Source organism: Sinocyclocheilus grahami, unplaced genomic scaffold, assembly GCF_001515645.1.
Source record: "Sinocyclocheilus grahami isolate Dianchi unplaced genomic scaffold, SAMN03320097.WGS_v1.1 scaffold553.1, whole genome shotgun sequence".
Taxonomy (NCBI): domain Eukaryota; kingdom Metazoa; phylum Chordata; class Actinopteri; order Cypriniformes; family Cyprinidae; genus Sinocyclocheilus; species Sinocyclocheilus grahami.
Window position 1 is genome coordinate 1,370,329 of NW_015505732.1, and position 16,274 is coordinate 1,386,602.

Consider the following 16,274-nt stretch of genomic DNA (forward strand, 5'->3'; position numbering starts at 1 on the left):
AGGGCCGGGTATGTCCCTAAGGTGCCCACTTCTTCACCAGGGCCCATAGTACTTCAGGCATTCTGTCCTCCTCCATTCCAGGACGTAGGCCAAGAAACGCTTAATCTGCTCTGTCCAGTTCGAGCACTGGACGTTTACGCACACAGAGCTGCCCCGTGGCGTAAGGCAGATCAGCTTTTTGTTTGTTTTGGTCCGCCAAAGAAAGGATCTCCGGCGACCAAGCAGACTATGAGTAGGTGGGTGGTTGAGGCCAACTCACTAGCTTACGAGTCCTCTGGCCTCCCATTGCCTATGGGGGTCAGAGCGCACTCGACCAGGAGTATGCTTTCAGCTTGGGTGTGGCCTTGCAGGACATTTGTGCATACTCCCTGCATCCCTGCAGGCGCTACTTCATCGAAGCTGGTTTGCGCCCTGCCGGATGCGCTTTTATGCTTTCTGGTGCTTACGTCACCCTGCTCGTGACATCTCGCTGCTCCATTGGACTGATTTGACACGTGCTTCAGAACGCGGTCATGCAAGGGCGTTCCCAAAGCGAATCTCGACGCAGCGTCTCGTTCCCTCGGGGAACCATGGTTACATACGTAACCTAGAGACGTTATCTACAGTCCTCCACTATGCGATGTGTGTGTGTATCATCTCTGTTCTCTTTGTCTTTGAGAAAATGTTAATGTTTTCCATGAGTTATCCACACAATCGATCCATTGCATTATGTTTATGTGTCTGAACTCTCTCATGGCCTGGGCTACAGTGCTGTATTCCTCTATGGCAGCTGTGTGCTCTTCTCTACTATTTCTTTACTCTTCTGTTCCTCTCTGTGTCTTACCATCTCTCCGTCTGACCTCTGTGTTCATTTCCTGCCTGGTTTCCCCATTTCCTCTGGCTTCAGTAGGTGTGTGTGTGAGTCATGTTGTGTGTGTGAGACTCTACGTGAGTTCTGTACACCTCTGCTGTGTGTAGGCAGATCGAACCCATCCAAACACTCTGGAATCTCCAGCACATTAAACACACACACACTTCCGTCTTGCATAATTTCTTAACACAGACTCACATACAGTGCACAGATTGGCACAGTACCGTGTTATTTGTTCTATTTTTACACTATTTATATGGTATGCACAATATGTTCTGCATGCATTGAAGACCAAGATGGTCCAGATTGTACATTTACCTAAGTGTGCAGCAAACAGCCAAAGTACAGTCAGTGATTCAATGATCCATTCATAAAGGCAGTTGCTTTATAATCGAATCATTTGAATGAATAATTCAATGAATCACTCATTAAGTCAGGGGCTTGCTGCCACCTACTGCTGGTTTTAGTGTCAAATTTGTTTATCCATGACATGCCTAAACCAGTCAAAATATTGTTTAATTACCGTTATTGAAAAAATCCCCAAAAATATTAAGTTAGGCCTATCAATTTTTGTTTATATCGTACACCCCTAGAAGTATTCTCTGTCTTGTTTTTGACCTTCTCTATGAAACATGCTGTTTTGATAGGCATGTATCATTTCCCTCTGATTTTAGGAATAAATTATGGGTAGGGTTAGGTTTAGGGGTAGGGATTGGGTTAAGTCTAAATTTTTGGACTGTAATGCCGATCCAGGATCAACAAAAGATGTTGATTCAGGAACATGTTTTACTTGGCAAAATCACGGCGACCTAATAATGTCTATGCCCACTCAGCCTTGATGGCAAACACAGATCAGTTTTTGCCAATAACCGATAGTTCCAGCAATCAACTATCGGTGCCGATTAATCGGCAAAACCAATCAATCAGGCGAACTCTATTTAAGGCTGCTCTGTGCCTGCTCAAAATTCTGTGTAAAGACGCAATGCTGAATAAAAGCCAGACTAAATTATTCCTGCTTTGTGCCTCCTCAGCCCCTAATACAACAATATGCTGTTATAATTGCTATGTAAATGCATTCATGCCACTTCTTAGCAGCATTAAACTCTCTGTGTAAAGATGGCTAATTACCACTTCAGAAGTGCTTCTTTGCCTCCTTTGTAGTGGGAATTCGGTATTCGTTTAATAAAAGCTGTTATTAGACTAATGAGAAAATTTTGATTTCTGAAACTTACAGGATGTTTTTATTGTTCTCAGTTTATGACGCCATTAATGTTTTGAGCAATTCATGTGAAAATATCCTTTGAAGAAAGAACATTTTTGAGTATAAGTGCTGAACATTGACTATGTATGCAAATATATGTGAGAGGCCAAAATACTGACACACAATATACTTATAATAATAATAATTTAATGTATAAATTAAATATAGCGCCTTTACCAAGCTCAAGGACGCTTCACAATGACAAAATCAAATAAGCAATCATGTCATACATAGATGGACAAGACATTTGCCAAGTCCAGAACATGCAATTGCAGTTGCATACCACAGTAATAATACAGTATCATAATCACAATCACACACACACACACAAAAACATTATAACTGGTAATATTGGTTGAACATATAGGTTTTGAGTTTAGACTTAAATTCGTGGAGTGTGGTTATTGTCTGAAGAGCCAGGGGCAATGTATTCCAAAGTTTAGGAGCCATAACAGCGAAAGATCTACCTCCCATAGATGATAGGCAAAATCTCGGAACACAAAGAAGTTCACCTCCAGATGATCGAAGTGGACGAGAGGGAATATATGGAGAAAGCAGGTCAGAGAGATAAGTAGGTGCAAGACCATGGAGTGACGTAAAGGTAAGCAGAATAATTTTATAAACGATACGAGAGGACACAGGTAGCCAATCGAGGTTGAATAGAATAGGAGTGATATGCACAGACCATTTAGTGTAAGTTAGAATTCTCACAGCAGAATTTTGAATATATTGCAATCGGGAGATGGAGCGTACTGGTAATCTGGAAAAAAGAGCGCCACAGTAATCAAGGCGAGATGTGATTAATGCATGTACTAGTAATTCAGCATCTTTTGGGCTGATGAAGGAACGCAGTTTGGCAATACGGGCGAAGTTGAAAAAATGCAGCTTTGGAGAGCTTACTAATTTAAGCATCTAGGTTTGGAGAAGACTCAAGAATGATACCTAAGTTTTTGACTGTGGCAGATGGAATAATTGATGTGGCTTCAAGGTCAAATCTAGGGGCATTTGTTATGTTTTTTGTTACAGTTGACAAGTAAGATATCTGACAAGTAAGATATCTGATTTAGTCAAATTCAAAAATAAGAGAGTTGGAGCTAAGTCAGGTCTTTAACTCATTGACGCATGACAATAGAGATGCAGTCTGGTGAATAGAGTCAGGTCGGCAGGAAGTGTATATCTGAATATCATCAGCATAGCAGTGGTACTGTAAACCGTGGCGGCGAATAATTTGTCCGAGGGGCATTCATATAAATAATAAATAATAATGGCCCTAGGACTGAGCCCTGTGGCACACCCTGTTTAAGAGGGACAGAGGGAGATTTATAGTTATGTATGGTGATGTAGTATTGTCTGTTCGTCAAATATGAGGAAAACCAGGATAACGCAGCTCCTGAGATGCCAATCTCTGAGAGGCGTATGAGTAATAGCTTATGAGAGACAGTATCAAAAGCTGAGCTGAGATCGAGTAGGAGAAGTATAGAAAGACTGCCTGAATCACCTGAAAGGAGGAGGTCGTTTATAACCCTTACTAGAGCAGTTTCAGTACTGTGTTGCGAATGAAAACCTGACTGAAATATATCAACGTGTTCATTGAGAGCTAGAAATTACTGCAATTGAGCGGCAACAACCTTTTCCATGATTTTTGAAACAAACGGTAAGTTGGAGATTGGACAATAATTAGTGTAATCAGTTGGGTCTAGATTTGGCTTTTTAAGAATAGGAGTAACAGCAGCAATTTTAATTGAAACTGGAACAGTGACAGAGATAAGAGACATGTTTACAATATGTGAAATTGGAGCAGAAATGACAGAGGTGCAGTGTTTCAGAAGGAATGTTGGTGCAGGGAAGAAGAATTGGATTTCAGTATTATTTCACTAATTAAGGTGGGATTAGTCAAGGAGAAGTTATCGAGCATTTGAATAGACCGAGCTAGCTCACAAGTAGAAGTGGTCAGTTCTGCACCAAATGTCCAACATAAAACATCCAGCTTACCCTTAAAATGGCGTAAAAAAGAACATGACATTTCTTATGAATGACTTATGACATTTCGACTTCGACATTTCGACATGACTTATGAGATTTCAACTAACCTTGTAAATAATTTAACAGGCATGAGGGAAACAAGCCACCTTTTAATAATCATATCAGTATCTACGGCAGATGATGAACCATAATACCTGGAGTGAAGCACACAAACATATGTAACATATGTTCTTATTTGTGCATCTTAGCAGCTGGCTAATATGTTTGGTGTAAAATCACTTTAGCATGAAGCTCATTTACATGCTCATGTTAGTTGTATTCAGTGTGTCAAGGGTGTTTGGCTGGATATGAAGGTCAGAATGCAAACCACTCCTCCTAGCTTTTGCTCTCTCTCTGTGTTACCATCTGTCTTCGTGTGAAACATGCCTGTGAAACACAACACGCAGACATCCACATACATGTTTTGTAGTGCTTCAATAATATCTACAGTATCAGTGCAATACAAACAAATCTAATTAGCTAAATTATCATTATCAGTGCTCATTATTATGTTGATGATTTCATTATTCAGTGCATCATGAAATTTGTACGTATTTTCAAAACCATGCTGAATATAGTCATATTTATTATAATTATAATATAATTATATTAATTATTAAATTCTGTAATCAGTGCATTCAGTTTTCATTTTTGAAATCGATGCATTTGTAACTGCAACTCATTTCTATTTACACAAATATGTAAGGCAGTGGATGTAGTTAGATAAATGAAGGTGGAGATTTGTAAGTATTTTTTCGAATTTGTTTCAATTTTTGTTTGTATATGTAATATGATACTGATATGGGATCTACAGTATGTAAGATGTACAGTATGTATGTGTCCTTATGTCCTAACATGGCTTATATTTGTGTTACATGCTGTTCACTTTACATGACACACACACACACACACACAGACACAGACACACACACACACACTCACACACACACACACACACACACACACACACACACACACACACACACACACGCACACACACACAGTATGAATCACTTTCATGTGGTCATATGACACATCAGAGCTCCTGCATGCCTCCTTCTGCTATTCCTGCTAGTATTCAACCAGTACAAATAAAACAAATAATTCAATAGCTCCACAACAAGCCTCATATTACATTCATTTGATGTTGCTGAAAAAATGTCAGTACATTTAAATTTTATGACAATATTTAATAGGTGCCTTGATATTGATACATTTGCTCTGCAATGATTTTTAATCAGAGATAACCAAAACATTTGACAATGTACAAAAAAAAAACTATGTCAATCTGCCTCAATGGGAAGAAGTAAAAGTCTACAATCTACATCAAGTCTGTGCCTGTCGCACAAATAGCGCACAAGAGACCTGAGTTTGATGTTAGCATGTTGCTAATGTGACAAGAAGCAAAATAATTAGGGCCGTCAAGTGATTAAAATTTGTAATCGAATTAATTACATGATGTACCAATTAATTAATTGAATTATTGGCAAATTAATCACACATCAGTTTGGGCTGAGAAATTACCCACAAAAGATCATTATTATGTTAAATGTGAAAAGCATCAAATGAATAGACAATACAAAAAGTGGCTTTAGAAAGAAATATTTTGATTCAACATACAGTTTATTACACATACAGTTTTAAGGCTACAATGTGGCAATAACATTATTTTTTAGAAGCTGCATCCAAAGTGGCATTTCTGTATATTTACACAGACTGTTCAGAGGTGGCATGAATGCATTTACACTACAATTAGAATTGCTATAGAAATAGAAATGCTATGAGATCAATGGGAGTTAAATCAGCATTTAAGGTATTTTATTTTTAAGGTATTTTATTTAATTTTTTTATATTAACAAATGAAATGTTTTTTTTGTATTTTGTTAAATGGAATATATTCTAAACATTAAACGATAACTACAAGTAGGATAGATTAGTGCATATATTTGGGTTCAAATAAAGAATAATTGTCAATAGACCGATATTGAATAATTAGGATTTTTCATATTTTATAAAACACTTGTGTTTAGAGCTGCTTTCTTACTCTGTACGACATACACACTGTATCATGTACGTTATTAAATATCATTACAGTATTCTCTGTCAATACAGCCAGCCTTTATCCAGCTGTGAAAACTTCTGTGCTTTCCATATATGTGCATTACTTTTTACTTTTCATTTTTAACTTTTTACTAGTTACTTTTAGGTTTTAACAGATGGATAAAGGCTGGCTGATGGACAGCGGTCAGTTTAGGGATCATTTTGCACAAATATTTAACAGAACAATGCTAGAATCAGCCGATTAGAATGAGATATTCTATCGGATCAGCCATCTGTCTAATAAAACGCATAACGTTTGGTTGAATTAGTAATATTTTTATTGCTGAACTTCAGCAAACCTCTGGAGTGTATTTACAGTATTTATGCCTCTGTGAATAAAGCAGCAGGGAATTGGAGAAAATGAGATGCACATTCCTCTGGGAATCTTTCAATTGCCTTCAAGCTTCAGAAGGAGTGAGCGATGATCTTGCAGCCTCGGGGAACGTGTAATATGAGATTTTCATCTGTCTGTTGAGGGCACTTATCTTCAGAGTTTATTTTTGGAAAGCACAACATTTCATGCATGTAAAGGATTTTTCAAGCAATACCTGAAGCGATTTAATCACTCAAAACTGAACAACGTCGCCATCTGCTGTTAATGCACAGAACAGCATTTAGCTTTGAGGACTGAGGACAGTTCCAGGTTACACTGTGATGATGCTGTTTCTCTATAAAGGGGAAGCAAACATAGTGCAGACTGTACTCTTATAATATGTTTTACTTGTCCTTTTATTGCTTTCTACTTTTTCCAATTCCTTTTATGCAGCACCTGTAAAAAAACTGTATATGCTTGAATATTGTTCACCCAAAAATGAAAATGTCCTCGCTCTCAGGCCATCCAAGATTAGGATGAGTTTGTTTCTTCATCAGGTTTGGAGAAATGTAGCACTGCATCAGTGTCTCAGCAACGGATGCTCTGCAGTGAATGGGTGCCGTCAGAATGAGAGTCCAAACAGCTGATAAAAACATCACAATAATCCACAGCACTCCAGTCCATCAGTTAACATCTGGAGAAGACAAAAGCTGTGTGTTTGTAAGAAACAAACCAAAACTGTTCACACGAAGAAACAAACTTTCTACAAGACATATATGCTTTATCATAGTTTTTTTTTTTATACAAAGTATGATTTCCATTTTTAAAAATCTGTCCAATGTAAACACATATGATGGGACATAAACATGTACTGCATAGTTTAAATGAACCTGCGCATGTCCTCCTCAATTTTTGGGTCTGTTTTCACTCTCCCGTTTCCTTAACTAATCTAATTTACACTCACTGCATGAGATGCAAAAACAGCACTTTCAGGACTCCTGTAGATCCCTTTCCGCCCCAATTATATCCCATTTGCTTTTCTGTCCCCAGTACAGAGCCTTTGATGGGATGCCATGCTTTATTGCGCTCAGAAGAGAGAAACACTAACTGGGAATTTCTTTACGATTTCAGTTCATTTCACAAGACAATGCTCTAAATATGTCATTAAATTCACTAAATACAATGATTCCTTTACTAAATGATAAGATTCAGCATGAAATGTGACTATTATGGTAATGATAAAATCCATAATCAATGTATTGAATTGATATTATTACTGTAGATAGCAGATTCAGTGCCTCAATGCATTTTTACACCCCAATTGTATATATCAAAGGCTCCGTTCTGACGTTTTTTTTGTTTTGGTTTTTTTTTTTTATCCCGTGGGTTTGTTGTTGAGTTATCCGCTCTCCTCTCCTGTTTTTGTTTTTTCACAGCCAGTGTTGCTGTCCTCTGGTCAAACCCCTCTGTACACCTCTGCGGTCTCCACACTGGTAAGAACACCGATGCTTTGCTGCCGCTGCTGTCAGTTATGTGATCATTTCATCCTTTTTCATGCCATTTCATCAACGACAGCCATATGAAATCATAACAACCATGGAAATAACTCACATCCCCATCTTGATGGCTTCATCTATAGCAGTGGTCATTTAGGAGAAAAACAAGATTTCAGTTTCCATCTTGATTTTTTGTATATATATATAGATTCTGGTTCAGTTTTATCCTTTTAATTATTTTTTTTTTAAACATTTATTATTATTGTTGTTTTAAATAATTGAATAATTTGCCGAGGCCCCCTGGTTTGAGAACAAATTGCCATTTTGACTCAGTGGTCATTTAGGAGAAAAACAAGATTTCAGTTTCCATCTTGATTTTTTGTATATATATATATAGATTCTGGTTCAGTTTTATCCTTTTAATTATTTTTTTTTTAAACATTTATTATTATTGTTGTTTTAAATAATTGAATAATTTGCCGAGGCCCCCTGGTTTGAGAACAAATTGCCATTTTGACAACAGTTATTGGAAAAAAAAGCACAAATGACACTTTCTTTGTGACATTGTTCTTCACAGTGGCGTCATCATGATTGTTTAATTGTTATTATCTTGATAAAGGTCACTGAACTGCGTCATCAAATTGTCAAGTCAAATTCAAGTCAGTTTTATTTATATAGTTCTTTTCACAATACACAAAACTCAAAGCAGCTTTACAGAAAAACATGATGTTAATGTTTATGATATCTTAATATCTTCACGCCTTACAGTCGATTCGAGCAGGTGGATAAGTGATGATACAAGCAACCAAGCGGATGAGATTTGATCACCCTATGCAAGTATACTGTATGTATACTGTAGGTATACTGCATGGATTGATGATGGGACCAATGACATTGAACACACGCACCACTTTAAAAACATTGAACCCAGTCAAATTTAATTGCTGCCTATTTAAAATCAATCCGGAGCCTGTTAAGGCAATTGCACTTTTTGACCACTGCAAAATGTACTTACTGATGAAGAAAATCAGTTAAATGGATGAAGACTATTTTTATTTTAAGTGTTTCTGTATTGCATGTCAGCTTGTTTTTAAAGGGGCTTCCATCATATTTCTATATGGTATTTCTCTGTCGCCTGAAGTCATCATTTTCTCTGTGCTACAGTATCAACTTTAAACCACACACACACACACACACACCGGTTTATCCATATAGGTACACTTTTATATTCTCTCTGCAGTTTCAGCCTATTATTTCTGACAGCTTGTATATGTGCCCAGAAGAGTGTTGTTTTCTTCAGGTTCTGCTTATAGTCATACGTAACCTAACATCTGCGTATGGGATGGCTTTATTAAAATGCTAATCTACTGATGAACAGTTTGTCAGATAATCTTGTTTAATGATGCTGCTTCAGTTATGCAAGTAGAGAAACAAAGAGTGTGTGTGAGAGATCTCTGTTTGATTTCATCCTTCAAAATATGCGAGTTATTTGAAAACACTGCAATGAATTATTGTCGTGAACGTTTCTAGCTTGGTTTGGTTTATTGAATTGTCTTTCTCTTTAAATGCAGTGTCTTAAAGCGTCCTGTAGAGGACAGTGTGCTGTCATGTAGTAGGTCAGCTGCTGTCTTCTGCTGCCTGTCAAGAGTACACTAATATATATATATATATATATACAGGAACTGATTAGCCAGTGGCAGGAAACTTGAGCTTGTTATGCTTCAAAGAGTTATGTTTCACTGAAGTATCTACTTTGTTTCTTCTAAAATGCCTTAAAGGATATAAAAATAGACACACATGTGCAATCCTTGAGAGCCAGATAAAGTTAGATCACTTGGTTCAGGAGTTCATATTGTCATTTCAGACTCTCGGTTGATTTTGTTATCCTGGCAGATCTGAGCACGGTTTGAGACGTTGGGATCTTTTAGAAGAAACTTAGGGATCTTTTCCTAAAGAGACAAATCTGAGAAGCAGGAGGTTTGATTTGTTTGCTGTTTTAGGCAAGACTCCACAAGTGAATAGGGTAGAAATGCTGTCAACAAACTAAAATCTAATTAATTTTTAATTTAATTAATTTTAGGGATAAAATGCATATAAATCAGTATCACCTTAAGAATATTGATACTGTAAAACAATGATATGATCCGTAAGTCATGGCAACTGTAGCGAATCAGCTCATGGGGAAATATGAATAATTAACCATAACTAGTTATAATTAACTATTCATATTTTAGATCCACTGTAGATATTTAGCTGACCACTCAGGGTCAACTGTCTTGTCAATTCTAAGAACGTTAATTTCCTGGTTAAGGGAAATAACTTTCTGCTACAGCAACTTATGTTTTTACATAACTTTAACTCATCTTAACTTTTTCACAAGTTATAGGCTTATGAAATTCAATTAGATTTTTAAGTCAGTTTAATGTAATTTAAGTTGAAATGACTTGTACAACCAAGTTAATTATACGCAAAAAATATATATAAATTAAGGCATGCCACTGAACATAATTTTTTACAGTGTCAAAAACTGTCAAGTTTGGTGTATGTAAGTGCTGCTGAAGTGGAGAAAAGTGCATGAGAAAAACTCATGGCCTTTAAAGATATGTATTGTAATTGAAATCTACAAGATGTGAAGTGTACGAAAATAAACACTTACATGTTTATTTTGGATGTTTTCTTTCCATTTCTTATGGAGGCAAAATTGCCTCAAATGTCAAAGTTGACCAGTGCATGAAAAAACTGTGGTTAACCCAGAGTGTCTCGCCTTAATCTCACTGCTGTGTAGGAGAAATAGGTGAGATATGAAGTAGATTTGACTGTGGAAATGGGATCTTTCCCATATGGACACACAGCTCTCACGAACATTTCAAACAGGAGGTTGAGACAGTTAGATTCTGGTGTCCATAGCAATGGGACTGCCGCTGCTGATATTAACATGTTTGAAGTGCCAAGAAGGCAAGTGAAATCATCCTGAGCTTTCCTCTGCTCTCTCTCTCTCTCTCTCTCTGATTCTTTTCCATTAATAAATGACAGGCTGTAGGAAGAGAGATAGTGAGATGAGGAGAAAGTGAACACACACACGCACGCACGCGCACTCACACTCACACTCACACACACACTCACACACACACACACACACACACATACTCACACTCACACACACACATCTATTGAGTCACAGCAGGATACAGGAACCAGCAAACCCTGAACACTCATCCACAGAGAACATGGATTGAATGAGTACAAAGCAAATTATGTAATCATAACTAGATAGATAATAGATAGATAGACAAACAAACTTGATTTTGTTGGTGAATCGTGTTTTTTTGTGGTCAAATTTTTATTTAATTTTTTTTGTGACTTGAAGCTATATCTACATTTATGTACAATAATTAATACTATTTTTATTATAATATTTAATGCTTAAATATTATACCAAAATCGCCAAATGTGTCTCTTTAACTACACAACTACACACGTGAACAGTCAGTAATGATACCAATCTAGGGTTATTGTCATTAATTAAAACTAAAACCATATAAAATGTTACATTTTGTTTTTTTAAATTTTGTTTAACTTAATCGGAATTGTACGAAACTTGGTAAAGTTTTTGCCGCTTGCTATGTGAAAAAAAGGGCTAAATGGTCCTGGGAAAAAAAAAAAGACCCATTTGTACTTCTTGAGGTCCAAAAAAAATTAAAATAAAATAAAAACATTGAAAATGAATGGGGAACAATACTGAAAGGTCAAGCTCAAATTTGGAAACTTTCAAAAATTTTATATATATATATTTTTTTTTTTTTACTTTTGGTCTCTTTGGAGTTCTGAAATAATCTGTCATGTGTTTTCTTTAAGATGGTTCAGTTGGAAATTTAATTTTTAGCTCTATGCTTAAATAGTGGTTAACAGTTGAACACAAAACGTAATTCCAAGCCTGAAGCAGTGACTTGAGTTGTTCCAGTGGTTCATTAAGAGAATCATTTGTTCATGAAAATGGACTACTCTGGTCACGCTCTAGTCAGAAAAAACAAAATAACAGAAAAGCATAACAGGCATCATGTCCCTATTTCTTTTGCCATGGTGCTGTAGATTTAGCTAAGCTAATGGCAAGGAGTAAGAGGCAGTCAAATGAATTAGCAGGTGCAGTGTGCCTTACGCATATGAAGTCAAGTCAAGTCACCTTTATTTAACTGTTGTACCATATGAATGTATGTGTGAGTCTGTGATTGTTGCTCTAAACATTATAGGGACAGACGCAGCTCTGTTGCATAACCAGCTCTGCATGTGACTCTAATTGGCTGTTGGTTTGATCATTTGCATATCTGTATAGGCTTAATGTTACAGCACAAATGTCTTTGCAGTGCATCCTTAAGTTACAGCAATATGTGCTGTATCTTGGAACAATGTCATTAATAAATTATCTTACTGTTTTCCTATAAATGATAGTGAATAAAGAGCTGAGATAATGAAAAATTAGAAATGGATTGAAGGAGAGGGAGATGTGAATGGACTACAGGGGCAAATGATGTTAGATGAGAAGAAGGAGAGCAGGAGGAGCTGAAGGATGGAAGTGAAGATGAGTCCAGAGGGAAATCCATGGGAGTTAATAACCGCATCTAATTTACAAAGCCCTGATACTGTAGATTGCTGTTTGTACCTGCATTTAATTTAGCTCACTCTGAATCCCACAAAGGTCCGCAGGATTCAGAAATGAAGAAGGAACCACTGGGCAAGAGGGAATTTCAAACTAATAATTCATTACATTTTAGTTATTGTTTGTTTTTAGAGAAAAAACTCAAGATTTATAAGAACTAATGTGCGAGAGAACATGTAACCTTGGTTACCTGCACCTAGTGCTGGGCGGTTTGACCAAAAATCTGTGGAGGTTTCACTTAAAAGGATAGTTCACCCAAAATGAAAATGTGATGTTTATCTTCTTACCCCCCGGGCATCTAAGATGTAGGTGACTTTGTTTCTTCAGTAGAACACATTTGATGATTTTTAACTTTAACCGTTGCAGTCTATCAGTCGTATAATGCATGGCAATGGTAACAAAATCTATGAGAGTAAAAAACACATGCACAGACAAATCCAAATTAAACCCTGCGGCTCGTGACGACACATTGATGTCCTAAGACACGAAACGATCGGTTTGTGCCAGAAACCGGACAGTATTTATATATTTTTTTTCCTCTAATACACCACTATGTCCAACTGTCTTTGGGCGCGCGCACGGCATCCGGTGCATGAGGTGTGTACGCGCTCTGGCGTAGTTTATGTTAATGGGTGTGTTGATATCCAGCCGAAGAGCAATCAAGCATAACTTCAGGCGAGCAGCTCAGAAGATGGGAATACGTGGAAAGTCACCACTCCTGAATGAGTTTGCGCGAGAGAATGTAATCTTTTAGTTTTAAGTCGGTTTGAACAATCCAGATAAGCGCAAGTAAGTACCATTTTGATTAGCCGTCGTACCTACAATGCCTGTGCACTCTGTAACCAATGAGTGACGTATACGCACGAGAGATCACTTCCGGCGCTCGCGTAAACTACGGCAGAGCGCGTACACACCTCACGCACCGGACGCTCAAAGACAGTTGGACATAGTGCTGTATTAGAGGTAAAATATGATATAAATACTGTTGGGTTTCTGGCACAAACCGATCGTTTCGTGTCTCAGGACATCAATGTGTCGTCACGAGCCGCAGGGTTTAATTTGGATTTGTCTGTGCATGTTTTTTTTACTCTCATAGATTTTGTTACCATTGCCATGCATTATACGACTGATAGACTGCAACGGTTAAAGTTAAAAATCCTCATATGTGTTCTACTGAAGAAACAAAGTCACCTACATCTCGGATGCCCTGGGGGTAAGAAGATAAACATCAAATTTCATTTTTGGGTGAACTATCCCTTTAAGGCCACGAGGGATGCACCTCCGAGTCCTCAAAACGCATTCTTATGCAATTATCGCTCTCACCACATTATATACTGCCCGCAGGCTTGTCAGTATTTGCATGTGATTTGCATACTGAGCGACAATTGGTCAGTTTATTGTGCTGGCGTTATCCTGTAAGGTTTCAGGATTTTCTGAGAAGGGGAGGAGTTCCCACTGCGGATGCTTCGCAATGTAGGGTGAACGCTAGAAAGGGAACTACTTTAATATGCATTATACGCAGGCAAGACGAATGTAAACTTTTTTGAAGACAGTCAATTCCCCTGTTCAGCTGTTCAGTGACGCTATCTGAACACAAATAAACCGCAGCAGACATGACTGAATATGAATGCGTGTTGTTATTCTATTCAAAATATCATACAGTACCGATCGGTTATTTTGCACTCCTGACATAAATTAAGAAATCACCATCACTGCAGTTTTATCATAAACAGCGGACAAATATCGAAGATGGAGTTTTCAGTCTTTCTAATGATACACAGTTTGTCCAGATCAAGTAAGAGTGTGATGGTTTAACATGCTGTTAATGTGAAATAGCAATCTCAAGCCGCCGGCGAACTTTACAGGTTATGTTAACAGTTAACTCTTAATTCACAACACTGTCTACGTTGCTTAGGCAAGGTATATGCCTTTTTTTTTTTAAGTCATACCGGTTGCGTAATTCCAACTGGTTTACTGTTTGAGCCGGTATATCGTGTGTCACTAATGGTGTGTCCAGGTGGCTAAACGCTCGAGTCTGGCCATCAGTTCAGCAGTGTGTGTGTGTGTGTGTGTGTGTGTGTCAGCATGGCCATCTGTGTGTCAGTGGGGGCGCTGGAAGGACTCTGCTTTCCAGAATGCAGGCATGGGCATCACCAATGGTTACGCATGCATTGCAAAGTACTATACTGCCTTTCTGTCCTGCACTCTCAGAAAAAAAGGTACAAAAGCTGTCAGTGGGGTGTGTACACCTTTGCACCTTATTTGCCCCTAAAGGGTGCATAATAGTACCTTAAAGACAGATATTAGTACCTAAATGGTACATATTTGTACCTTTTGAAAAGATAACCCCCCCCCCCTGATTATAGCAGTGTTATTTTTATATTATTTATATGGTATTTAATAATATTTTAAATATGTATCAATATTTTTGAATGTATTAATTTTGCATTTCATTTTTTATATTTATATTTATTTTTATTTCAGTTTTACGTTTTGTAATTTTCTTACTTCAGCTTATTTTATTTCAGTTAGCTAGCAAGGCAACATTTCTAATTTTCGTTTCAGTTTTTTGTTTTGTTTTTCATCTAATATATTTTTTTATTGTATTGTATTTCAGCTTTATTTCAATTAACAAAAAACATTTTAATAGTTTTTGTTAACAGCAACACACAATTATAGTGGAATTTGAATAGAAACTGCTATTTAGCTACTTTTGCTTTTATAGCTTTTTTAAAAGCATTGCTATAATTTATCCATGTTACTTCTGAACAACCACCTGAACACCAGTTATTTTAGTATCATTGAGATACTATTATAGTTTTTATTAATATTTTGAATATGTTTTTATTTTTAGTAATTCTGTCGCATGTTTTTGTCATTTTTATCATTTTTAAGAGTGTCTGTACAGGTTGTAATCATTTTTATTTCCATTTTAGTTTTAGAAAAATTGAGTAAAACTAAATAATACTTAGTAATGCTGCCTTTGTAACTAGCTGAAATAAAATACGTTTTTTAAATTATTTAAAATATATTTAAGGTTTTTATTTTATTTATTTATATTGTGTTTTTTTTTATTTAAGTTAATGTTTATTTTATTACAAGTAACAAAAATGTTTTTTATGGTTTTAGTTTTAGTTTCAGTTAACCCTAGCAACCACATTCAGCCATAGCAACCATTCAGAATACCTTAGCAACTGCTTAATAACGCCATAGCAACCACTCAAAACAGCCTAACATCAAACCACCTTTGGACAGACAAGCAGCACTCACATTTTCTAGAGAAAATGTTGAAATGCAGATGTCTTTATATTTTGTTCTTCCAATCCTGTGGCAGCTGTAGGGACGTTACGCGGTGTGTGTGTGTGTTCATGTGCTCAGTATTCTCTCTTGCTCATCGCCCACCACAGGTTCAGGAAAGCTGTTTATATGTGTGTTTGGAAGTGATTTGATTATCTTTTACTACAGTGTTCTTCTCTAGGCACTACACTCCGCACTCTCTCCACCTCTTTAGAATATTTCTCCACTCTTTTTGAGTGTGTGTGTGTGTGTGTGTGTGTGTGTGTGTGTGTGTGTGTGTG

The 16,274-nt window shown here is 36.9% G+C and overlaps 1 protein-coding gene across 2 annotated transcripts in view; it reads left to right on the forward strand.

Moving 5' to 3' along the window:
• The window catches only part of LOC107556052 (disks large homolog 4), a 163,053-nt gene that overhangs the window by 84,516 nt on the left and 62,263 nt on the right, over window positions 1–16,274 (forward strand). For both annotated transcript variants that reach the window (XM_016239042.1, XM_016239041.1), the window contains exon 3: window positions 7,983–8,039. In XM_016239042.1, coding sequence (XP_016094528.1) covers window positions 7,983–8,039 — 57 coding nt within the window. The remainder of the gene's footprint in view (window positions 1–7,982; window positions 8,040–16,274) is intronic.